Source organism: Aythya marila, assembly GCF_965140915.1.
Source record: "Aythya marila genome assembly, chromosome: 2".
Lineage (NCBI taxonomy): Eukaryota > Metazoa > Chordata > Aves > Anseriformes > Anatidae > Aythya > Aythya marila.
In genome coordinates, this window is record NC_139043.1 from 3,222,868 (window position 1) to 3,248,989 (window position 26,122).

General features: G+C 45.5%; 1 protein-coding gene across 13 annotated transcripts in view; it reads left to right on the forward strand.

The window, feature by feature from the left end:
* The window catches only part of OBSCN (obscurin, cytoskeletal calmodulin and titin-interacting RhoGEF), a 185,601-nt gene that overhangs the window by 2,547 nt on the left and 156,932 nt on the right, over positions 1-26,122 (forward strand). For all 13 annotated transcript variants that reach the window (XM_082754701.1, XM_082754709.1, XM_082754707.1 and 10 more), the window contains exons 2-7: positions 5,586-6,726; positions 13,564-13,833; positions 16,049-16,309; positions 19,775-20,077; positions 21,150-21,416; positions 22,105-22,380. In XM_082754701.1, coding sequence (XP_082610827.1) covers positions 5,595-6,726; positions 13,564-13,833; positions 16,049-16,309; positions 19,775-20,077; positions 21,150-21,416; positions 22,105-22,380 — 2,509 coding nt within the window. In that variant the 5' untranslated portion in view covers positions 5,586-5,594. The remainder of the gene's footprint in view (positions 1-5,585; positions 6,727-13,563; positions 13,834-16,048; positions 16,310-19,774; positions 20,078-21,149; positions 21,417-22,104; positions 22,381-26,122) is intronic.

The window sequence follows — 26,122 nt, forward strand, 5'->3', positions numbered from 1 at the left end:
AGGTCCCTTCCTAGATAGCTGGTGCATATTTAGCCTTTCCCTGAGGGCCAGGTTGGAAGATTGCTTTTGATTTGAGCTTAGCTGTCTCTGAGGGCTACTCACAATGTTGAATGCCACATGCTAGCCACTGACCAGCTATGAAACTGCCCTGAGCATCTCCTGTGGACTTTGTCTAACTATGGAGGCACCAGATAGCAGGGAAGGTAAATGAGCCTCCCTCTGACTTGAGATAGCTTATGGCAGCAGGCTTAGTTTAATGCATGGAGTCCTCTGTGTCCAAATCTCCTACAGAGCATGGACACCTATCCTCCAAAGCGCCATGGAAGGCTTTCATCTGCTCACCAAGTGACCTTTAAACATGCCAAAATCCGTTGTCTCTCACTGAAGAGGAATTTAGAGTAGCCCAGGCTAAGCTCTGTGTCCAGCTCCTCCGTGACAGATCCTGTTCCTGTGCTGATGAAACAGGCATCTGATCAATTCTGTCATCTCAGAGCAGCGCGTCTGTGCGAATCTCTACTTACACCTGCCTTAGAGGTGTGATGGGCACGTAGCACTGGGTGTGCTGGTGTGCATTTCATCCTCCAAGCGGGAAGGGTTTGGGACCCAGGAACAGGAGCTTTCCTGACTTAATTGCCTCTTATCTCAGGAGAGGAAGGAGTGCAAGGCTGTAGCAGTTGTCCTTGTGGAGAAAGCCCAGGAAACATGAACTCTAAAGCTGATTGAATAAAAGAGCAAGCAGGCATGTGACGGGTCTTAATGTGTTTCTGAGAGAACCCTTGTGTTCCTGACTTGCATTTCAGTAGTCTCTTAGGTTTAGGGATCTGTTGTCAAGTGTTTAATACCCTTAAAGTTCCTTGTTCTTCAGGGGGGCTGCTCATGGCCACATTTGTCTAGGGAATGTTTTGTGAGGCACATTGCACAGTGCTTTTTGCTCTTTGCAAAGGGTCACGGTGGACAGGATTTCCTTTCTAACCATTGACCTGAGAGGCCTCAGCAGAGAATAACCTGCCACCTCTGTACCCTCTCATGCCAAAGAGCATCACGACGGGGGCAGTACTCCACAGTGTGAGGCCTCTGCTTGCCCAGGGGCTGCTGAAGGCTTCTCAGATGCAGCCCAACATCGGTGAAACGAGGAGAAACCCATCCGCTACCCGGCCCCACTCAGCGAGTCATGGGAGGTCAAGCGAGCGATGGTGCTGCCTATACATGGGGTGACATTTAATGACAAGGGCAGTGCCTGGCTCCTCGGGCTAAGACAAGTGGCAGGAGGGAATCATCTCATTGATGTAACCAGAGATGCCTGCGACGGCTTCCAGTGGGGGCTGCCTGCTGGGGTGCCCATCCTGGAGGCCTGCTCTCAGTGCTGTAGTCGGCAGGGTGGCCTGAGGTGATGTTTCCTTGTTGAGAGGAGAGACCTTTCTCTCCCTGAAGGCCATTTATTTTCTCTTCAGAAGGAGAATCTTGAAAGTAAACGTGCCCTTGGTGGAAGACCACTGTCAGGGGCTTGCTTATCCTGGGGGAAGCAGGTGAAGGTAGAGTCTGGCAGCTGTGAGGAGAGCGTTAGAGACCTGGGCTGCGTGCATGCTGTGTATTATTTCCTATAATTTATTTACATTATCTGACAATTCTTTCCCCAAAACAGTGAAAATTTGAATGAATAAAGACGTGGTTAAATTACAAGTACCGCTACTTTGCCCTCAGTGCGCTCAGAAACACCCCGATGGGAATGTGATCTCTGCTGCAAATGATTAATCACAGTGGGATTATAAAGTGAAATATGACACTGGTAAATGTCTGAGATTAATTGGAAGGGGCGTTTGCATTGACAAGGTTTATTCATGCTTTGCTGTCAGTCCTGCTGCTTCCAAGAGAGCTATCCTGGCATTTGCAGAGTTACTATGATTTTTGATGTTTGCATGTACCTATAAAGAATTTGAATTAGTGATTATTTTTTTTTTTACTAAATTGATTAACAAGTTGCACAATAGAGAAAAAAAAATCTTTTAGCAGTGTGTCCACAAGGCCATCCTCTCCCTCTTACTCATAATCTATTTATCAGTTCAATCTAAGATGATGCATTTAATCCTATTTAAACTAATAAAATGTAGTTTATCTTGTCCAACCTATCTAAGCCTTTTGTTATGTCTGGCTGTTGGTTAGATATTTATTGTAGCTTTATCTTTGCCACAAGTTAAGATTTCATGCCTGTTAAGGGGATTTCATGCTTTCAACACCCTTAAGACAATGTTTTCATTCAGGCAGAGACTGAAGATACGAGCGATTTTCTCATGATTATTAAAGTAACCCAGTGGCAGAGCAAAAAATAAGCCCTGTTTTATTCTCCTACTTTGTTAGAAATGTATCTAAAATAATTCTGGTGAGCATGCTGTTGTCACTGATGCCTGGTGGTCTCCTGTCATCCTGGCCATCTATAATGGCATAAGAACCGTTCAGTGAGGGTATGTGATGAAAGCTGGTAGACGGCAAGGTGATGAAATGAAATGAAATGAAATGCAGACACCAGGGGAAGGTTTGGGAGAAAGGGGGAAGGGAGACTGCAACTTGAGGGAGCAGACCTTGGAGAGAAGCGTCTTGGAGTTGCTGTACCAGTCTAGTTCAAGAGCAATAGGCACCTGATGCTGCAGTTTCCTCATGTTTTAATTGCTCTTGGCTGTCAGATCTGCCAGTGAATGGTGAGGCACCCGTTTGGAACAGGGTTGTATCTGTGCAAGCAGGCTGTGAGTGGAAGGAAAGCACAGGAGGGTGGGTGATGTGAATGCACAAGAGCTTTAGGAAGCATTCCTGTTCTCACCTTGTAGCAGCCAGGCTTTGTGAGCACCCACCGCACACCCACAGCTCTCCTCCAGCCGTGGAGATGTCCCCTGGTGCCCAGGGGAGGCAGTGCTGCTCACAGGAAGCCACTGCTTGATGAAAGGTCTCTGCCTGGCTCATAGCCACACACCTCATGTCCGTAGCCGTCTCCGTGCTCCAGCACTGTTCCATATTATGCAGAACTGCTTCAAAGAAGTGAAGCAACTTCACTCTGTTGTTCTTTTTGATGCCAAGGATTTGAAGGTGGAAATGGAGTTGGTGTGATATATCTATCAAAAAACAGGGATTTAGAAAGGATGAGACACAGTAAAGCCTTGTGAAGGTAGATCCAAAAACTTTGATGCCACGATGCAGCCTGAAATTCTGCCTGATGGGCAGGAAAGATTAGGGAGGACTTGAGCTCCAAGTTCATACCTTGATTTATTCATTCTTACTGTTATTAATGTTCCTGCTAGATTCTCCAGAGGTGAACTTGGATCCCAGCACACACACACACACACCACTAAAACTGTCCAGCCTCAAACAAGCAGAAGACCCTGATCATCACTCAATCAACTTCAGTGGAAATTTCCACTGACTTCAGTGTACTTTGGCTCCAGCCCAACGCCTGTATCTACATCTTCCAAGCATTCATGCAACTTCTCTGCTTGCAGCCTTGCACATGTTTATGGAAAATATATTTTAAAGCTTACATGAGGACAGAGATTGAATTTAGTCAGAGGGAATAGGAAGTGCAAACTAGTTCACAGACTTCTGAACTCTGTTTGAGATCAAGGGAAAAACAGTTCTGTACATTAATTTCAACTACTAATGGTGACCACTGCACAGAAAGTCAGTTGTTCTGAGCACTAATGATTGCAGGTCAATTGTTCTTTGCATTCTTAGCATTTACTGAGTGATTTTTCCCCATTACTGTTTTTCAGCTTTAAACTTTGAGAACAATTTATTTAATTGCTAAAGATTTTTGGTGGAATAATGCAATATGCTCGATAACTGGAAGAAAAACAACAACAAAAAACACAAGCAAATCTGAATTACGTTAGCGAGTATCAATTTCCTCTAAAGGGAAAGGTGTCTGACTGCTTCTTAAGAGTTCAATATGTTGGAGAGGGAGACAGAAGAGATTGTAAGTCGTGTATTTTTCCTGTTATGTATAGCAGGAAGACTGCATTTGGTTTTGGCTTAGCTCCATGGCCCAAATGAAGTCTGAAGGTTAGATCAGCTATACTGTCCTCAATGGTAATAATGATTAGAATGAAAACCGTTTTGTGTTTTTCTGCCATTGCTTTCCCCATATTTAGTTTTAATGGTAATTTGTGCCTTTCAGTCTCCAGCAGAGAAAATGGAATGAAAAACGGTAATTTGCTGTTAATTTTCATGCATGATTTGTCATATACTCCAGCAAGTACCTTGTCATATACATGGAGCACATCATTATTCATCAGACCATCCCTGTCCTAATGCAGAGACAATTTGGGAGGGGAGCCAAGGCAAAGGGCAAGCAGACAGTTTCCCCAAGGTCATGCTGCAGGTCAACAGCCCACTCGACTCCCACCCCCTTGTGCCATTATCTATTTGCATATTAACATTAACGCACTGCAACGGGAACTGGGGGACGGAGGAAAAACTAATGCAACTTCTGCCCAAACAGTGCAAAAAATGAAAGCAGGTTTTTGGCCTGCTCTTAGTGCTTTCTGCTGGAGGTGGGAGGGAGGTTGTAAGGGCATGCATCTGTCATTGGGTGAGAGAGTGGGTGGATTTGTGGCCAGCAGGGAAGCCAACCTGCTGTAGGATTAAGAAGGATATTTCTGTCAGGGTGACTGCGTATTATTTCCTTTGAATTACTTACAATGCTGGTGCAGTTTGCTTTGTGTGGCCCTTCTGAAAGTGAAAAAGCAGAAATGTGAGAGCAGCCTTGCAGATCTCCCTTCAGTAGCTCCCATAGCTCAAGGGGGTGCAACTTGCTAATGCCCAAGTGTCTGGCATTATACAGCTGAGGACATCTATTAGCTTGGAGAGAAACAGTGCACATGGGTCTGGTGAATAGGACTTGCAGAGAGGCTTGGAGCTGGGGAGTTTGCTCTTTACAGAGCACTATTCCCAGGCCTCATCCTGCTCCCAGGAAGAGTCCGCTGGTGTACCCTGGGGTTTCCGGTGCCGGCAGGGTCAAGAGCAGGCCTTGAGCTGTGCTTTGCTTGTCTAAGTAAATGACAGCCAGTGTGCAAAAGGGCTTCTGCTCCTGGAGGATTAGAAGTAGTTTCACTTCACCTGTAGGGGAAGGACATCCAGGAGTCCATAGAAAGAGGAGCAAATGAAGAAGGTAAGTTAGTGTGCCATGGGGTACTCAAGGGGACCCTAAATGCATTGCTCTCTGTAGAATCATAGAATCACAGAATCATAAAGGGTGGAAGAGACCTTCAAGATCAAGAAGAGACCAGATAAAGATCTGGTCCAACCGTCAGCCTACCACCAAGCCATGTCCCTAAGCACCATGTCCAACCTTTCCTTGAACACCCCCAGGGACGGTGACTCCAGTGGGAAAGTGGGCCACTTCCTCCTTCAGTAGATTCACATGACTGAGCTCAAATCCAAAAAGTATGTAAAATCTTCTCACCCGTAGTGAGAACGATGAAAACATGCCCCAACCAGATTGCTCTAGATGGCAAATGTCTTGAAACCATGAAAGTGCAACAGTTCTTTGCTTGTACCACCTAATCTGTTCACTCCTGACATTTTTCTTTCTCACCCTTTAGGTAACCAGGATGGATTACAGCTCGTTCAGTGGAGTCCCCCGATTCTTGACCCGGCCTAAGGCATTTATGGTGTCTGTGGGAAAGGATGCCACCCTGAGCTGCCAGATCATTGGGAACCCCATCCCAGTTGTGAGCTGGGAAAAGGATAAACTTCCAGTCCAGTCTGGGGGAAGGTTTAAAACCACAGAAGATGGGGATCTCTATCGGCTAACAATCTATGATCTGAGCCTGGAGGACAGTGGCCAATACATCTGCCGGGCCAAGAACACTATTGGGGAAGCTTTTGCTGCTGTCAGTATCAAAGTTGGAGAGGAGACCACGGTAACAGAGTCAGCCCCGTATTTCATCCAGAAACCGTCCTCCATCAAAGTAACTTTGGGCGAGGATGCCATGTTCAAATGTAAAGTTCAGGGCAGCCCTCCCCTCTCGGTGAACTGGGAGAAAGACGGGAGACACCTGCGGAACCGGGCCGACGCAGGCCGCTTCCAGATCGAGTCCGCCGGGGAGTCAAATGCTCTCACCATCCAATGTGCCCGGCTGGGGGACAGTGGCACGTACACGTGCCGGGCAGAGAATCCCATCGGCTCCGCCAGCGCTTCAGCTGCGCTGGTGGTGGAAACGCAGGGCTCTTCGAACCCAGGCAGCAGCAGCCATTTCGACACCAGCTGCGGCAAGACGGCTTCCTTGTTGTCTCACTTGCAAAAGAGGCGGGAGGAGATCAGGAAGACGGACATAGCCCATGGGTCTTTTGATTCCACGGCTGCCCAGTCTTACTCCGTGACAGAAGGGCTGTCCAGCATTGGTTATAGCCTCTCCCGGGACTACGAGCGGGCAGCTGGCCTCACCACCAAAGGGGCCCGCAATGCAACCTTCGGGGCGCTGACGCGCACGTGCAGCGTGACAGAGGGCAAGCACGCTAAGCTGAGCTGCTACGTGACGGGCGAGCCCAAGCCTGAGATCGTGTGGAAGAAGGACAACGAGGTCATTTCGGAAGGGCGGCGGCACGTCATCTACGAGGACGATCAGGAGAACTTCGTGCTGAAGATCCTCTTCTGCAAGCAGGTAGACAACGGGCTGTACACCTGCACGGCCTCTAACCTGGCGGGACAGACCTACAGCTCCGTGTTGGTCACTGTCAAAGGTGGGTGCTGACGTCTTGCTGGGGTGGGCAGCCCACAAGAAGAAAGGCAAAGCACTTCCACACCGAGTGGGAATTTGGGAAGAACTTCAGGAAAGGGGTGTGGGTGAGGCATGAAGAAAAACCCTCCAGCTGTAAAGGGGGTTAGTGCTGGAACAGATGACCTGGGGAAGGGGAGAGAGTCCCATCACAGGAGGTTTTTAGGAAGCACAATAAACAAGCATCATTTGGGGATGAATGATGTTGAACTGGCAGGTTGTGGGGTGGCTGGAATGAACTAGATCTTTAAAGATCTCCTCTGTCCTCATTTATAGTAATCTAAGAGATCCCTTACCATCCTCTGGTTCAGCTCACCCCCCCACCCCCATGTTTTCCTCCAAGGTTTGATCGTATCTGGGTTTAAATTCACCACAGGGTTTAATCAAACTGGTCCTCTTAATCTCACTCATGCCATTTAAAAGGTGGTAGAGGAAACTCCTCCCTGCAAACTGAGTGTGCCAGGCTGCACTGGATCCCTTGGGGGGCCTACCCCAGCTCTAATGCCGTCTCCTCTCAGTTTTTCTGCCCAGATTGACCCACAAGCAGCATTTTTCTTGTCTGGCCTCTTCAGTCTTTTCCCATCTTGTGTTGCTGGATAGCCTGTAGTCCTCGTATGCTCCTAGATCTCTACCAGCTCCAGCATGCTTCTGTTTGCCATACTTAGTGGTGATGAACTTGCCTTCAGAAGGTCCCTCAGCTCTGGTGGAGGTCAGGACAAGCTCTTCAGAACACAAACAAAATTGTGACACATTTTCACAGAGGAAGTTCTAAATCTTCAAGTTGCTCTCCCGTTTGGCAAGGCTTCAGCAGGCAGTCTGCAACCCCAATAAATTAACTCTCAGATGTAAAACAAAAACAAAACGACAACAGCAAAACAAAACAACAACAACAAAACTTTGCCACTTTGTGTGACAAAATAGACTTTTTTGACTGGAAGCAAAATGTGTTAGAAATCTAAATCAGTAGGAAGGGTCTGTGTTTGAAACTTGTCTTTAAGACTCTCAGCTTTTATTCAGTTTTATTGGTTTCCCTGTTCCAGACTTCTCCTTTCGTGCTCACCATCTTTCCCGTCAGTGACTCAGTCCCTGTGTCTGTCAGTGACACCCGATCCACCAAGCTTGCTGGCACTTGTCCTGCTCATTGCCATCCCTCGGAGGTGCTGAGTGGTGTCGAGAAGGGCATTTGGCCCCTTCCATAACTCTGTGATTCCCTTATGAGACAGGACTCAAGGGAGAAGACCGAGCCTCTTCACTCTGAGCGTGGATCAGGCTCCGTTCCTTGCCTAGCTTTTGTCTTGCAGAGAACTGCCCCGTGCCTATGTGGTTATTCCCAACGGGGGCACCTGCTCCAACAGAGACAGGGAAAGCATGTGAAGCAGCAGGTCTGGGAGCAGGCACCATGGGAAAGGGTTATTTATCAATGTCCATTGTCAAAAGACGCCTGTGAGTCAGAGGGCTCAAGTGGAAATGTTTGCGGTATGTTTCTTTGTTACACTACACCACGGTGGGCTTGCTGGCCAGGCCAAGGCTGCCATGGAAAATCCACATGGGCTGGTTATAATTAGGCCCTACATAATGACTCTCCTTTTTGTTACCAGAAGTCCTCAGCCATCCAAAGACAGCAGAATGATGGAGCAATGAAGGGAACTTTTAATTCTGTCCATTATGCCATTGGTGGCGTCTTTAGCTCATCTGCAATCATGTTTTGGGGGGTAGGTCATATTGCCACATTATCTTCTCTTAGGCACTTCTGCAGGACTGAGAAAAACTCCCCATGCAGCCGCTTCTGCCAGCACAAAGCTGCTGCAGTGGCTTTGCACAGGTGGCAGCATGTTTGTAGAGTCTGTGACACTGCTTCCACAGAGTGTATCCATAGCCACAGATACACAGGTAGGCAAGCTTCAAGGGTTTAATTTATTCTCTGGCATTCTGGTTCGCATATAGCACATAATTTCAACATGAGTAAGAATATTTGTGAGTGTTTTAAGTGTAATAATAAGAAAAACTACCTGCATCCTGCCTCTGAGGTAGTAAGTAGCAGCCTCGCAGGGTATAGGACTGGGCACAGGTCAGGCATCTTCTAGCTCGCCTCCTGTATTTTGTCAGTCTAAATGTTAGACCTAGGGACCGAACACTTGGCCAAACCCATATCTTAAAGATCATGGAGCTGAAAGAGAATTTTTTGTTCTTAAATGGGATGTAGTCAATTAGGTGTAAATGTAAAAGGCAAGGCTACAAGGCAGAGAGTCACCATCACAGTTAAGGAAAACCAAGAGTTGATAACTCTTATTCAGAAATGTGCTGGATTCTAGTGTCTAGAGCAGGGATAAAACCACAAACCATATACTGAAATATGAGCTGTAAATGTTAAGAAACTCTTCCCAAGAGCAAACCTCTTTGACAAACCAAAGAGCACAGTTGATGGGAAGAATGTGAATTAATGACTTGAATTTCCCGAAGGCTTTGAAGATGTCCCTAAGCCGTGCGTAAAGTGAGCAAGAATAGCGTACAGGTCTCTATCCTTGGGCCTGGGCCAAGCAATGTTCATCTGAGGAAAGGAATTTGGGACTGGGTCACTGAATACAGAGGGACTAGTTGAGTAATCAGATACTGTATGGAAAGGTTAAAGGCTGCGGCTCAGATAGGATCAGGACTGGAAAAACAGACCGGTGCTGAGGCTACTCCTTTCTTCTTCTGATCTGAAGTGATTTCGGATGGCCACTGTCATGGTAGCTGTATTTGAGATCTGAAAAAGAGCTAAAACATGAGGAATGTGGAGGTACAGAGGCAGTTTTAAAAGCACAGTTACTAAGGAAAAGAGCAAGGAAACAAGATGGTGGAAGCTTATCCACACACCTTCAGATAGCTACTCTTGGAAGTATTTTCCATATTCTTACTCTCATTGGCTTTTTTTTTTGTAACAAATGGAAAAATTGCCTCTAGAATAATAAATGGAGAACCTTTAAGAAGCCAGGAGTAGGCAAGAGGAAATGCAGGCAGGTGAAAATCACAGAATATCCTGAGTTGGGTGGGACCCACAAAGATCATCAATTCCAACTCCCAGGTCTGCACAGACCCACCCCAAAATCAGCAATCAGAGCACATGTCTGAAAAGACCTACAGGTGAAAAGAGAAAGGTCAGGCAGGCAGATATGCCTTGGGAAGGTTAGGAAGACACTAGCTTCTCCACAGGCTGCACCTATTCTTAGCAAAATATGTGTGAGCAGGACCTGCTTTTAACATCTAACATCATCTCATTGCTAGTTTGGTTGGTATGGACCGAACAAAAGCCTATGACACTCTGGAGAAATATGTTTTCAAGACAAGCAGCCAAATTTATAGCTGGTTTAAGCTCTTGCAGCTTTCCCACTGACTCCATGAACTGCTCTTGCTCCATGCTCCCTTGGGGTTTTGTTGTGCTGTTTCCATCTCACATTCTTCCCAGTAGGCAGGATTTTGTAGGTCTTTCATTTTTCCTTCTTTAGAAATGTTTTTATGTGCCTTGGTGAGTATTTCTGCTTTGTCTGGAGACAGATTAATAGAAAAATGTAGCCAAAAAAATTGTGGAGAATTCATCATTAAAAAAATAAATTCATTTTGACAGTAGAAATGGATTTAAATGACCTCTCAGGGCACTCAGTGAATGAAAATGAGTCATGTTGGGAGTCCAGGTGCTACAAGGACAAAGTAGAAGAGATGCTTAAATTAGCACCACTGAGCTTGGATGGAAGTAAATGTGTCTAGAGAATGAATGGTTGATATGGAGTGATCAGAAAATCTTTGTTTTCATACTTCAAACTTCATTCTCCCAGAAAGGCAGATCAGAGATTGCTGTTTTTACTTGATGTTAAATAACTTCTAACCAGCTCTGGTATTATAGGAGCTAGAGATGGGAACTGGTGGTACTTCTTATGCGAAAACTGTCACAGGTAACCTCAGATGAACACACCTCATCTTCCAAGGGCATTTTGAGTATTTTGGATAAGGAAAGAAGTTGGTAGCCTAATGGCTTTATCCTCCATGTTAGTCATACTTAACAAGAGCTTACATTGAGAATTACCTTGTGAAAGAGTAACGTGTGACAAACAGGCATGTAGAATTGAGCAGTCAATATTTATGGAGTCCGAGAGATCAAGAATAATGTCGTTATCTGTAGCAACATTTCCCCAAATGCCTGTGGTAGCTGCAGCACAGAACTGAGAGCTGTGCTGGGTGCTGCACAGAGAAGTAAGAGAGGGTCCCTGGGCTGGGGGATTTGCACTGTAAATGTCACTATCTGACTGATATCTGCAATATCTGCAGCCCAGTGTGGGGTGAAAGAGGTCGATGTAGAGGTCTCTGGGCAACTCACCATTCTGACCAGTGGGGTCCTTCTGTGGACCCATTACCAAAATTAACACCTTCTGCGTGACAGCTGACCAGGCACAGGTTAGACTGTGTAAAGGGCATGAAGATGTGTTCAGGAAGAGGAGACTGGTGGGTTTCAGAGCATCTCCCTCAATTCTCCAAAAGAGCAGTGGGCTGGGAGAATTACAGCTTTTAGTTCAGTTTGTCAGCTGCTGTCCTTCTGAAGCCCCATTCAGAGCAAAATAAGATGCATGTGCACATCAGTAGAATGAAAGCAAAGTTGTTTTCAGAGGAGATCTGTGACCCCAGGCTGGCACGGATAGCTTTGTACCTACTGTCCCTGGCTGGAAAAGCAGTGCTTTTACTGCAACACATAAGAAAGAATCTAATGATTTGCCTATGTTTATACAGTTAAGAGCCTTTTCTTGGGGTAGCTTTTTTTACCTTAGGTACTGCTTGGTGGCTGTAAAGGGAGAGGTTAATGACATGGCCAGCTGCTCCAAATGTGGAAACAGGCTCGTGTGCTTCTCAGGTGCATCTTGGATTTCCTTCTGGCCCTTGGACATGCCCCTTTGCTCTCATGGCCAGCTCCAGAGTCCCTCCAGTCTCACACAGCAATATCTCAACAAGGCTGGTATCCTTCTGATAAAGGCTTGTTCTCATCCTCCTGCTTGGTCCCATGGCATGAGAACTGCATCCACATCATTCCCCCTAACCACATGGGGAGCTTCCAGATGTGAAATACAAGAGTGCAGGGCAGGAGGCTGAATTCTCCATGGGATAGAGGAAGAGGAAGATAATTAATACATGGACTGGGGGCAGAGCAGGTCTGTGTTACTGCAAGACTTTGACTTGCCTTGAAACGAAACACATTAGACAAAAAGACACGTCCCTGTTCCTAAGGTATTGCATGGGTTCCCGGTAAGGTTTCAGTCCTGGGGTAACCACACAGGTTCAGTATCACACAGGTAATACAGCATTGCTCCCTCCAGGTGCCCTGCCAAGCCCTGAGGGTCTGGTATCTCTGTCCAGGCTGTGCTCAGCTGGGAAGGATTGGAGGTGTCCATGACAGCTGCATCTGTGGCTGTGCCAGGGGTGGAGTAAGAGCCCTGCAAAACTGAACATGGATTTCCAGGGCTCGAGTTCAATAAAGAACAAACCACACCAAAGACAGTGGGGGGACAGGATGGGGTAGACAATGGCTTGGGTATACACTCAGCTACCGAAAGCACGAGAAGCAAGTTTTAAGCCATGCTCTGAGATGTGCCACTGTGGGCATGGGCTCATAAATATAAGAGGAATCCACTCCTGCCTGACACTTAGGCTAACACGTGCCATTACGAGCTGCTAGCCACCAGCTGAAATTATCAGCCAGGGAGTGTGATCAAGAAGAGGGGAATGGCACCATGAGAACAGCCTGGATGCTGATGCAGGAGCTATTAGAAGGTGGAGGTACACATCACGACATAATTTCTCATGAAGCACGAGTGGTGACACATCGTCATGAGCTAATCCAAGCGTCTGACGTGGTGGTGGCACCGCTGACCAGTGGCTGCCCTGTTCGGTTCAGTTCCTCTTTCTCTAGTTTGTTGCTGGGGTATCAGGATGATTTCACAGCTCAGCTGTCACGGGAATTAAATGGCATCTGCATTGTTCTGTTCGTAAAATGTTTTTCTCACTGCCGTGCAGCTGTTCTGCCTGTTTGATCTACACTCTGGTGTCTCCCTAAGCCAGAGTGTTGCAGCCCAGTTGTTGAAGGAAAGCAGAGGCAGAGGAGACTCGGGCTTTTTCTCTCATTCTTTCATTGCCATTGACCAAAGCAGGTGCAGAGGCTTTGGTGCTTGCAGGGAGAACAGGGAGCACCTCCATCACCTACTTCAGTGCTTTCCCCCACATCTGCCTGTATTCGCACAGACACCTCTCATCTTTCTGTGCCATTTCAGACCCCTCCACTGAGCTCCTTTCTGACACAAGACCCCTAACACATCGGTTTTTGCACCAGCTGACTAGCTCAGCTGCTCACCTTGACCTAGAATTGCTGCCCTGTGTCCTACCCACCTGTAGCACGTAGCGAGTACGGTGCAGAGACGTTCGTGTTAGAGGACGAGCAGGCCATGAGAGCAGAATTTACCGACCTGATGCTGCACCAGTTCAGGATTAGAGCTGACTCGTGGGCTGTGTTGTGGGGCAGGTAAACAGTTCAGACACTGGTTCATTTATAGGTAAGTCCTCAAAAATACTTCTGATAAGATCTAGTATATATATATTAATATAAGAGCAGATCACCTACTGCAGTAGGGCTTGATTCTGGGGTTGGATGGGAGCCCAGTACAAATCGATATCATTAGTGAGGAGTGTTAGGGATAGGTCTTCCCTACTAAGTTATTTATTTGCATGCCTCTTACCCCAGACCATCCCAAATTCTTATTTCTCCTCTCTTTTTAATTCCCTGAAGAACCCTCGATACCCTTCAAGGAAAAACTGAAGGATCTTGAAGTTCGGGAGAAGGAATCTGCCACCTTCCAATGCGAGGTACCTGTTCCTAGTACGGAGACGGCTTGGTTCAAGGAGGAAACCAAACTCCGGCAGAGCAAGAAATACAACATCGAGGAAGAGGGCACGTACCGCCGGCTCACCGTCCAGAACGTCACTGCAGACGATGATGCTGTCTATATCTGTGAGATGAAAGAAGGGAGCAGGACCATTGCAGAGCTGTCTGTCCAAGGTAAGGAAGAATCTTACTATTTCAGATGGGCCAAGCCTCTCCTACTGAGTGCCAGATGCACACGTGAGCCTCCAGATGTGAGCTTATGAACCGCGTTCATCCCCTGCGTGTGTGTAGGGAAGAACAGCAGACTCCCTTACAGTGAGAGGAGAGCCACGTGTGATGGGTCAGTGGGTCCCTGGGTCCCCTGCCAGGGCGTATCTGGGACACGGGGTCACAGAGCAGGGAGAGATTGTGTTTCTGCTCAAGACATGTCACCTGGTGGGGCCCTGTGCTTGAAGGGGCTTCCTAGAAGGCAAAGCCCTTGAGCTGCAGCCCAGCATTGTAGACTTCCCTTAACATGATCCAAAGCAAAGGATGTGTCCCCTGGTGCTGTCTCACACAGGTCTTGTTGGGTGTCTGGCAGACACGATGGTAAATCTGGTCTGAGAGTGGTGCTGACCACGCTGGGAAGTTGGCTTAGCAACTGTCCTATGGTCTGATGTGTGGTCATCACCAGTTTCATTTCCGACTGGGAACCAGGTTCATGTCTCAGAGCCATGACATCGGGAGCTGCTTTCTGGAGTATGAAAGGCTGATGAGTAAAATGTAGGTGTAGATCCATGTCCAAATCCTCCGAGTATGTCGACTTGGGACTGAAATTAATGTAGGCATAGAGTTGGGTGCACTGTTGGTGTCTCACAACCAGCGGACATGCTCATCAGAGACACAGGCCTGTCTGCAGAAGGGACCATCAGTTCCGAACTCACCGATTTGCTCACTTACCTATGCAACTCCAGGACCTGCAGTTTTGATTTAGATACTGCTTACGCTGCCATCATTGACGTGTTTTCTGTAGTGTGAGTTGCAGACCTGTAATAGCTACAGAATCACACTTTTCCTGTCTTGTTGGAAGCCTGAGTTTAATTCCACTGAAAACAGAAGTTCTTCGTTACACAAATTGGTGCAAGATAGCTGGGTGCTGTGCATCCTTGGGCATATTCCTTTTTGTGTCATTAGCAAAGGCTTAACAGTTTGTATGGGTGAAGGCAGAAGGGGTAATATAGCCCACAGACACCTGAGAGTTCAGATAACCCTAACAGAACAAAAAGGATGTCTAAGCCATTCAAACACTGTAAATGTTTTTGTCCCTGGTAGCACATCTGGTATTTGTGTTGTGCTGTGGTCCTACAACAAGCTCCATTAGAAGAGAGTGACTGGGCCAGGTGGAGCTCTCAGGAGGGAAAGGAGGCAGAGGCTTACCAGGGGATCCCATTGCCTGCCTCGGGGGAGAATATTCGAGAGCAGGGTGGGGTTGGGAGAGTGTGAGAGCTTGGCAGGATGCACAGCTCTATGGCACTGCAGGGAGAGGGACACCACCAAGGGCAGCAGGGAGCAGATACATAGTCGAGCTTCAGAGAGGACGAGTAGGAAACACTGAATCCTCCTGATGCAACACGTCTGGTTTGTTCAGTGAAACGGCTCAGCATTGCTTCTTGTGAAGTATCTCTAGGTGCTTTGCCTGACTGAGGGCACTTCTGCCTGGCAGGGACTGTTTCTGGGCTAGAGACAGTCATTATCCATCAATAGGGCTGGTCTTCAGACCTTATTTTACACATTCCCCCGTGAACAGTCACATCCTGTAACTCTGACGTTATTCTTCTAAGTCATAATCACAGTAGCTTGGAAAGGCCACAAGTAAGTGACTTAATTCCATGTGAATTTCAGGGCTCACTCTAAAAAGAAATCTGAGGCTGTCAATGTATTTTCTGCTAAGTTAGGTGGCTGCTGTGTCTGGCCTCTTGGTTATGTAACTTACTGCTCATTTAATGGAAGCAAAATCCCAGAGACAGCCGAGGACCTGTCTGGTTAAAGACTGACCTACTTCAGCATAGTGTTTGTGCAAATTCCCAGAATATGCAGGCAATACAAGCCATATCACAGACAAATCTGTTCTTGGAAAGCCACGTACCTTGTGTTTACCCAACAACAGATACTGCATGTGAGACTAGAAACATGAGAGACTGTAGTCAAATAAAATTGCTTTTCTCTCTTTGAAGGGCAAAATGAGTCCTTGGGATTATCTCTTCTGTATAACACAGAGCCTAGGGTTTCATTTAGGAATGCCTGTGTAGTGAGAGCTATTGGCTAGAACAGCTGTAGTCTGGGTGGTCTCGTGTTGCCAGACACTTTCATATCTGCTGTTTGCTAATCATAATTACTTTCTTATTTAAAGGGAACATCATTAAAAAACTTCCACGAAAGACTGCGGTTTCCATAAACGATACAGCCATCTTCTGTGTGGAGCTGGAGAACGAATGCCAGAACATCCGCTGGCTGAAAAACAAAGAGGAGGTGAAAGCCAGTGATCGGATCTCCATCACGCGCTCTGGCAAGCAATACACCATGATCATCCGAGAGTGTACGATAGAAGATGCTGGCGAAATTGCCTTCCTGGCTGATGAAAGCAGGACTTCTACCCAGTTCACAGTGACCAGTAAGTTCCCCTTTTATTTGGCCTTGGTGTTGTGTCTTCCCCAGCAAGCAGGTACTCCCATGTTAGCACTATTTTTTCCAGGTATTGTCGTGGTAAGTCATGCATTGTCCAAAGACAGGGGGAAGTTCATTGCCTGCCAGAAAAGGCTAATGACAACCTGATGTTATGGAGAGGTCAAAACAGAGAGAAAAAACACATTTTGGGAAAGAGCATGGCACAAATGTGTCTCCCCCATACCATTCTCATTCCCTACTGGAATGAATATAAAATGACAACTGGGATGAATATAAACTGGAATGAATACACAACGTAGTGGTAAGGGATGTGTGATTTCTGCACACTGGGAGGTGCTTAGAAAACAATTTGTAAGCTACACGCATTGTGGTCATCTTGCTTCATTATGCATGTAGTGCTGTGGGTACTGTGTCTGCAAGCTGACCTTCATTTTCCAAAATCATTAGTTTATCTGAGAGCTATTTACCAGTTCTTGTGTCCACTTATTTTTCTCTCTCTCTTCAGTGAGTATTTGGAGGGAAGTGTCAGCCAGCATTCAGTTCATTCCCTAAGTCCTGAATCTCCAGAGACAGGAGGGTAGCTTGTGGGTATGCTGGCTCTTACAGGGAAGTAGATAGGTGTCCCAAATATTTTTGGCAGTGTGTGAAGTTCATTTCCATTCTAGGAAGCAAAAACATCTGTGAAAGAACATCTACACACTCACACACTAAACATTTCAGGGGCAGTCAAGCATTCAACAAACTTGAAGCATATTACTTTGATTTTAGCTTCCTAAGCTGTTTGCATTGAAGTAAAATAAAAATAAAATAAAATAAAATTAAATATAAATAAAAATAAAAGAAAAAACAAACACCTATAAGAAAAAGTAAAAATGTTTCCTCCTAAAAATATAATTTCCTTCCTTTTGTGGGGCAACAGATATAATATGCTGGCTGGAGAATTCCTTCAGATGGCAAATCTGATCTGAGCAAGGGTCCCAAGCAGAGCAGTAGCAGCAGGTGCAGTGTAGCTGATAACAGACCTGAAATGAAATTTTGATGAAACTGCCTGATTTTATTAGGCAGGTGTTTGTATCTTGGCACTGTGTCTCCCAGACGTGTGGGTTTTGCCTCCACTGCCGTTATAGTCTGCATGTGAACACCAACTCAGGGAAAATAATACTTCTTTTCTCCCACCAGCACCTCCAAATTGCAATTACTGAGTAGTAAAAACAAATCTTTAAATAACAGTTTAAAACTGTTGTATTATCTAAAGTGCTTGGGGCATTCTGACGTTATTAAGCTACACGTTTTAATGAGAAAAAAAAGGCATAAGCATCTTAGCATTGTGGCATTTTCTAAGGTATTTGGGAAGTTGTAACTGAGTTGTAACCAATCCAACCAAGCGTGGATGGGAATGACAATATTCAGCATGATTTCTGACTCTGCTGTTTAAATTATGAAGGAAGAGCTGATTCATGGAACAGAAAAAGTGAAGAAGTTGTCTTCCTGCAAGCAGGTATCTCTGAACAAAATATTACATTTCAGTTTCTGATGGTAAGGTCAGGAGATCCGATTCCAGCGTCTAGTTTTCAGTTTAATGCTATGTTAGCAGGACCTTTGGCATCTAGCTCTGACCAGCAGCCACTGACAGGCTGGTAACAGTGCACCCCAAAACACTTATGTGTCTATTTATGTAATGAAGAAAAAGTGTATCACATTGAGATTTCCTATTTTTACACTTTGTGCCTATTTGATAAGCTACTGTGTGCTATGTCCACATCTTTTTCAATTAGCTGGATGAGATTGTTGTTGTGGATGAGATTGTTGTTAGCTGTTTAATGCCATTCACCAGACAAGAAATGTTTATATATTGGTTGCTCAGGATTGTGTGTTATTACTATGCATGTTTTGCAGATGGGTAAACTGAGGCAGAGAGCAGCTCAGATCTCCCAAACTTCAGTTTGCAGTCTAGGCTCATCACACAAGCTCCCTCTTTAGTCTTGAATACTTGAGAATCTGCAATGTGCAACTCATTGCCCCTGCCTCACACACCTTTAAGCTGGGATGTGTTGCTCCTGAGTGTGCTGTACTCTGTAGGATTGCAGCTGGAGTCTGGATGGCTGACTTAAACCAGACAGCTGACTTTCAAATAGCCAGAATTAAACAAAATGAGTCATTTACTGGGTCAGTAATCTGTAACTTGAGCACATTAGATAATTCCTAGCCTCTTGTCCATGTCAGTGGAAGCACATAGAGAAGGATTTTAGCCTTCTCTACAGGAGCAATAAGAGGGTGAACGTAAATCTTTGCTATGCAATTACCTGCAGGAATAAATCTGTCATATGTGACCTCAGGTACCACAAAATAGCCACATCTCCTTGGCTGTAGGGTCCCCCAGTGGGACATGCCTTTTGCATCATTTCCTCTCAAAGTTAATTCCCCGACCCCAAAAGGTGGCTCTGCACAGATTACTAAAACACACCTTTCCTGACAGAGGTCCCTGCTGATGGCTATCACTCTTGGGAGGGAAAATTTACAGAAGGCTGTCTGTGTGGCATGAAATTCAGAGGCAGAACAGATTCCCAGATGAAAGTGGCTGCAGAGATCAGCCAAGCCTGTGTAACCCACAACTGAGACCTCCGTGAGACAGTGTGATTCCAAAACCCTTGCACTCTTTATTCATGTGTACCTTTTATCTCTGAAACATCCCAGTCATTTAGCTGGTCTGTGTTTAAGCCTGTTAGAACCTAGTTCTGGTTCGGTTGAAGTTCTGACAGCAGATGAATCCCAGTAGGCTGGCAGTATTACTGCAGGTCAATGCCCTGTTCAACAAATGACATGTAGTAGGCAGGTGGATGAAGGGTAAAATCACATTGATGTCCCATTTTTTTTGTTTGGATTCACACTAGGGAAGTGGAAGAGGAGTTCAGTGCATACAATTTTGGACAATTTCTGATGGTGATTTTATCCCTCTTCTGAGTGAAAATAACATACTGAGCCTCAGTCTGCTTTATCCAGGAGTTGTATAGGAGGTGGCATGGGCCTGTATCTAGCACTGAAGGCTTAAGCCCGTGAGTTGTTCATAGTAACCTCTGTGTAATGCAACCTAAAAGGATCTTCCATCCATTCTCTTGCTTTTCCACATCACACTAAGGTTTTATGGATGTTTATTAACCTGGGGCAGCCTTTAGACCAATGGAAGCTCTAGTTTTCCTCAGTGAGACACAGTGGCTTTTTCACTCCAACATTTGGAGTACCCATTCTTGGAGGTTTTGGAGTCCACATCCCTGGAAGTATTTCAGAGATGTGTAGACAGGGCAGTAGGGGGCATGGTTTAGTGACGGGACTCAGTAGGTCAGTTTGATGGCTGAGCTTGATGATCTTGACAGTCTTCTGCAACCTAAATGATTCTATAATAAATTTCTTGCCTTTTTTTTTTTTTTTCTTCTTTTTTTTTTTTTCTATGCAGCTCCCAAGAAACCTCCCACACAGCCCCCAGTTGACCCCGTGGTGAAAAATAAAACAGAAACCTCAGTGACGCTAGGATGGTCCCCTCCGAAGCTGGACCGCCCCATTCCAATCGACGGCTACGTAGTGGAACGCAAGAAACTAACTGGCTTTACCTGGGTGAGGTGCCACGAGTCTCATGTCCCTGTCCCCGAGTTCACGGTGAGCAATCTGGCAGAAGAGGCTGATTACCAGTTCCGAGTGTCTGCTGTCAACGCGTATGGACAGAGCCCATATCTGGAATTCCCAGGGAGCATGCACCTCGGTGAGCACAAAACCCCCAGAGAAATGGGTCAGCCTGTGCTGACCTGCCACGTTGGTGCTCTAAAGACATTTCCCATGTCTTTGAGGAGTACAGAGCAGCAGCACTCCAAAGGCTTTTTCCTTCGCTTCTAGCTCTCCTACCTCATTTCAATGTCTGCCCATCACTAAAATGGTGCAAGTTGGGTTTCTGTGATATAGCTGTGAATATGGTTATATTCCAATATCTCACACCAGGCTGTGTGAGAGGCAGAGCTCTCTGTAATGGATCTTCAGCCTGGAAGTTCTAGAGAAACTCTAGAAGCTCTTCTAGAGCTTGTGTAAAAGGAAAAATAAAGGTGTACTTATGATTTAATCTTCAGTATATGAATTAGGTACTGAAATTGCACCTAAAGAATGTTTCTGTGATGATCATATGGTCCTAAAAAACAGGTTTCTATTGGTCTCTCTATAGTCTCAGAGTTACTATGAGAAATATGGGTATTTTACTTTATTTCTAGGGTACCAGTATGCCACAGAATTATGTATAGTGGGATTGTCTCTTCCTTTGATTTGTTCTACTGAGCAATATCTACTTAGACCCAGATCACACTCTGTCTTGTTATTGTGTCATTCTTTTCCCTAGCTGACCACCTATGCCTGAGCTTCCCTAGAATATCTAAAAGTAATTAGTGTTCTGCCGAAGATCCTTTTAAAATCTAAGAATAATATTTCTTATTAAAGAAATAGCACGCTTGCTAGGGATCCTGGGTGGTTCAGGATGCCTAGCAAGTGTTACGTCTGTCATGCCTTTAAAGACAGTAGGGAAAAATATAAGCAAAATATATTTGTTGTTCTGTCTGTGCAGGAAACAGGACTTAATCTAGTGCCACAGGTCAGTTAATGGCAGACATAGAAATCAAATCCCATTCACCAACTGTGCATTGCTTTCAGTACATGCAAGTTGTGTAAGTGTGTAGGATTTTGTTCTCATGTCTCGTTTACCTTGAGAACTTTGTTCTTAGGAAGGACTATTCTCCAGCATGGCAGTCTTGTGTCTTTTGGTCTCAGACATACAAGTTGTTCTTCTTTCCCAGAACCGGTCCTGGCTGTGAAAACCCCCTTGACAACTGTTGAAGCTGTACCTGGAGGGGACGCCACGTTCACTATTGACCTCACAAAAACATGTTCTGGAACTTGGTACCTTAATGGTAAAGTCTTGCAGGAAAGTGAGACCTATATCATTAAGAGAACCCAAACTACTCACAACCTAATCATAAAGAATGTCACCAAGAACGATGATGGAGCAGAAGTGAAATTTGTTGCCAACAATGTTGATGTGAGCACCAAGATGAGAGTGAGAGGTATTTACTTTGATCGTTGTCCTTTCTTCTTCCAGTCAAGGGACAGTTGCTATGACCTGATGGTTAGAACAGGGGCTGGAGGCCTGCACTATGGCCTGGACTGTACAAAACACATGAAATTGCAGCATATGGACTAATGTGGGTCCTGGTAATGACCTAACCGTGGTAGCACAGAGTTTAGAGGGAGTCAGTCTACCTGGCTGCTTGGTATCTGAACTAGACTGCTTAATGTCAGCTTGGGAATTTCTGCAGCTCCCAACCATCAGTCAGTGGATTCAGTTACCAGATAAACTGCTGAATCTCTAAACTGGTAATTTCACCTCCAGGTTTGGCTAGATTTTCTGGCTGTAGTGGAATCATTCAAAAGTAAAGGAGCATTACTATCTGTATCTACTAGTATTGCATAGCAAAAGGTAATGAATAAAATGTTTCTTACGTAAGGAAGTGCTTGGCTTTGGGTGAAAATGTCTGCAGAAGCACGTTTAGAGTATTGTTAATCAGTAGAAAGATGTGCATTTTTTCTCAGTGAATCTGAAAGAAAAAAAAAGATTAAATCTCCTGAAATGGGAAAAAAATTGTGAGGGCAGGAACAGGAACTAACACTTTTTCAAAGGTCTTGCAGCAAACACATATCAGGGACATGCTAGCCTGATATAACTTGAAATAATGAGGCCTTTGTTCCTGACAGGTGCTGCAGTGAGATTTACCAACAAGAGCAGAGATATAGAAAAGGTCTCTGCTCGGCTGCGTGAGGAAGCCAAGCTTCAGGCTGAGCTTTCAGACACAGACACTACTGTGAAGTGGATGAAGGATGGGAAAGAACTCAAGGCCAGTGAAAAATACGAACTTCAAGCTGTGGGGAAGAAGCACATCCTGAAAATTCACAACATTGCAACAGAGGATGCTGGAATTTATCAGTGCGTCTGCGAAGGGGATAAAATGGTCTTTCAGCTTTCAGTGAAAGGTATGTGACTGGGCTGCTTTGCATGAAAGGCCTATTCCTGACCAACAGAGTCTTCAAGGGGCAGAAAGGGAGTGCACCAGAGGTGGTGGCATGAGCTGCTGGAACTGAGGGTTGTCTTAACTTCCCATCGGCATCTAGTGTTGACAATGTCTAAGATCCCAGAGTAGGAGAATTTGGGAGTGAATATAGCATGTAACACCATCTCGGTGGTAAGAGCTGTTTTCACTCAAACTGGCATCTTGAAATTCTGCAGGGTTTATTTCATAAGCTTAAATTGTAGGTAGTGAAAAGGTGAAGAAACTCAGCCATGGAGGCAGGTCATGGTGCCATCTCTGCCCTTTGCTTGCTATGTGATGTTGGGCACATCACTCAGGAGGTAGTTCAGCTCTGATTAAAGGCGAAGGGACCAAGGTAATCTTGGCACTGTTTTTTGGAAGTTTTTTGTTTTTTCATCTGTTTGTTTTCTGTCAGTACCCTGGCAAATAAGAACAGACATTTCCAGGGCATGGTTGAATGGCTTGACTCATTGCTATTTGCAGGGTATTCAGATAGAGGGCTGTGTGGAACAAACAGCAAAATATAATTTCCTTTATATCGTAGAATCATAGAATACCCTGAGTTGGAAGGGAACCATAAGAATTGTTAAATCCATCTCTGGACTCCACACAGGGCAACCTAAGAGTTAAACCACGTATCTAAGAGCATTGCCTGAATGCTTCTTGAACTCGGGCAGACTTGATGCTGTGACAAGGGCAGCTCTGGGTGCAGAACCTTTCCCTAACACCCATCCTGACCCTCCCCTGTCCCAGCTCCATGCCGTTCCCTTGGGTCCTGTTGCTGTCCCCAGAGAGCAGAGCTCAGCGCCTGCCCCTCTGCTCCCCTCGTGAGGGAGCTGCAGGCTGCCATGAGTTCTCCCCTCAGTCTCCTCTGCTCTGGGCTGAACAAACCACGTATTAATGCTTCCTGTTTGACAGATTTGAACCAGTTCAATTTTACAGCTCTCTGTTGTTCAGCTGTTCCCACCTTCATGGCTGTACTTTCCTTACTGTATGCCATCTCTGTAGCTGGCAGGCCCAGTGACTACACAACCACCCTCAGAGAAAGGTGTGGAGTCCTGAAACTTTTCTCTGAAACCAGTGGAATGAAACTTTTGTCTCGCAATCCTTCCTATCTGTGCAAGCTTTTATGAACTAGTTCAAAGGAGAGCTTTGTCTGCCTTGAACAGGACCAGAATTTGGCTGAAAAGCACCAGGTCCATGGACCTGGTGTCTGCTGAAGTTGTCTGCTGAAGTTCAGAGTATAAAGCCTGACTCCAGGACAGTCTAGTCCATTATCAGACATCATTTGGGGTGTGTTCAGTAGCTATTTTGATTTAAACTGGCAAATTCACTTTGTAGAGACATTTGATTTCTTTATTCTGTTCCGTAATCCATCCCTAAGATACAGGAGAAATCAAGGAAAAGATGGGAGAAAGAGCAACCTAACTTTTCTGCTATTCTCTTAGGATAGCTACAAGAGGTGATGTAAATAGCATTTATTTTTTTATTTTTATTTTTTTTTTTATGACAGTGATGCAAAATTTGAAAGAGGATAAGACCTGTGAAGAGTTACAGGGGTTTTTACCTAGCTGTCATTCTGTCATTAAATGACAAAGTAGTAAAGAGAAGGTTAAATTTTCCACCCAGGTACCTGTTTTGCTGAAGGTTATAGGTCTGATCTCTGAGATCGGTGTGCTGGGCATTGGTTGCATTAAGTGAGAATCCTTTGTGTGCTCCATAGAAAGATTTGCTGTTTTGTCCTAAATCTTCAGGACTGCTTGCAGATTACAGGAATGCAAAGGCACCTTCTTCCCAGCAATGACTACATTGAGTACGTATGAGGCTCTTCTCCATCATACTCTACTGGCTTGTCACACTAATTCATCTCTAGAAACAACAAAACCCTGGAGTAATTATTTTTGGCATTGGAATTAATAATCATTTTGTCATTGGAAAACTTACTTGCTTGGTTATTCTCAAAAGGCAAACTCAAAAGAGATCTGAAGACTGCTGGAAAAAAAAAAAAAAAAAAAAAGATTGAAAAATGGGACTAAATTTATGGAGTAGGAACTTTCTGTCTACACTTGGCAGCTGTTCTTAATTTTGGTTTTCTTCTCTCTCTCTGCCTCTTTAGCATAATTTTTCACACTGGCAGATCTACCCACGGATTTAATTGAATTAGTTGATGGACATGTCTATGTGCTTTTCACTGTAACGTGACCATCAAATGAGTAATGAATGCTATTATTTTAAAATCTGTGTTGGCAAGCTGTGACTTAAATGTCTGCTGTTTGTAGCTTGATTACTAGAGAATCAGCTTTGATACATTTCATACTTGCAGCATGAGGCTCACAAAACTAGTTCCCATGTCATGCTGTCCCACGATTTCACTTTCCAGCATTGCCACCTTTGTTCTTCCTGTAAATCAGATGCAGCTAGCTGGTAAATCATTTGATTTGCAGGTCAGCTGGGTCTAGCACACGGGCATCACGCGGCTGCTGAGAGGCCTCTGTGTCAAGCTGCTGCCAGAGGTGTGCCACATGCTGGGCTTGATGCCCAAAAAGCTCCGCTAGAAGGTGCACTTGCCATTTATCACTGCAGTCCCTACACTGCTGTGACACTTCACGTGCCAGACGTCCTCTGACACACGACCTCCTGCGTCAAAACGGGACATCTGAGAAGTTTCTTTCAGCCTGCCGTGGCTGTAGTTTTTTATTCTAGTCTTCTAAGTAACGGAAAAATGCATGAACAAACCAATTTTCCTGTTCTTCCTCCCAAACCTTTTAATCCATACAAGTTCCGGTAATGCTGGTGGAGAGGTGGAGATCTCAACAGCATTCAGCCTCCACAGGCTTCATGGGCATAGGAGTTGGGTAGAAGAGAGACACTGTGTTTTTTTCCTGCTGAAGGGAAAGCAGCACCATCCTGAGTCTCTAGAGAAACCACTGGAAGAAGAACCCCAGATAAACCAATAAGAACTGGGGCTTCGTTGTTTAAATGTATCTGGTATGACTTCTTTACCCATAGAAAATGCTGCACTAGACTTACTGAACCCCAAAAAACAGGGCTGGTAGCAACCCTGCTCCAGCCCTCTGGTCATCCACTTGGCCTCCTCTGGACTTGCTCAAGTGTGGGCTCCAGGTGGGGTCTCACAAGAGCTGAGCAGGCCTGCCCAGGTCCCTCTGGGTGGCATCCCTTCCCTCCAGTATCACACAGCTTGGTATTGTCAGCAAACCTGTTGAGTGCACTCAATCCAACTGTCCGTATCACCAACAAAGATGTTAAATAGAACTGGTCCCAGTACTGACCCCTGGGGAACACCACTCATTGATCTCCACCTGGACATTGAGCTGTTGACCACAACTCTTTGAGTGTGACCATCCAGCCAATTCCCTACCCACCGAGTAGCCCATCCCTCAAATCCACGTCTCTCCAATTTAGAGACAAGGATATCATGGGGGACAGTGTCAAATGCCTTGCACAAGTCCAGGTAGATGATACATCTAAAGGAAGGAAACTAAATGCAAAATCCACCCTTGTTGATAAGGTCTCCTGAGGGCTTTGAGATAAGGAAAGCCCTCATGAGTTGCACCAGGAGGTAGCACAGATAATAACACCTTTGGAGCAAATCCTGTGAGAGCTGTGCTTAGCTGGTCCTGTCCCATGGACTGTATCAGCAACAAAAACCAATAACTGCATTTGCA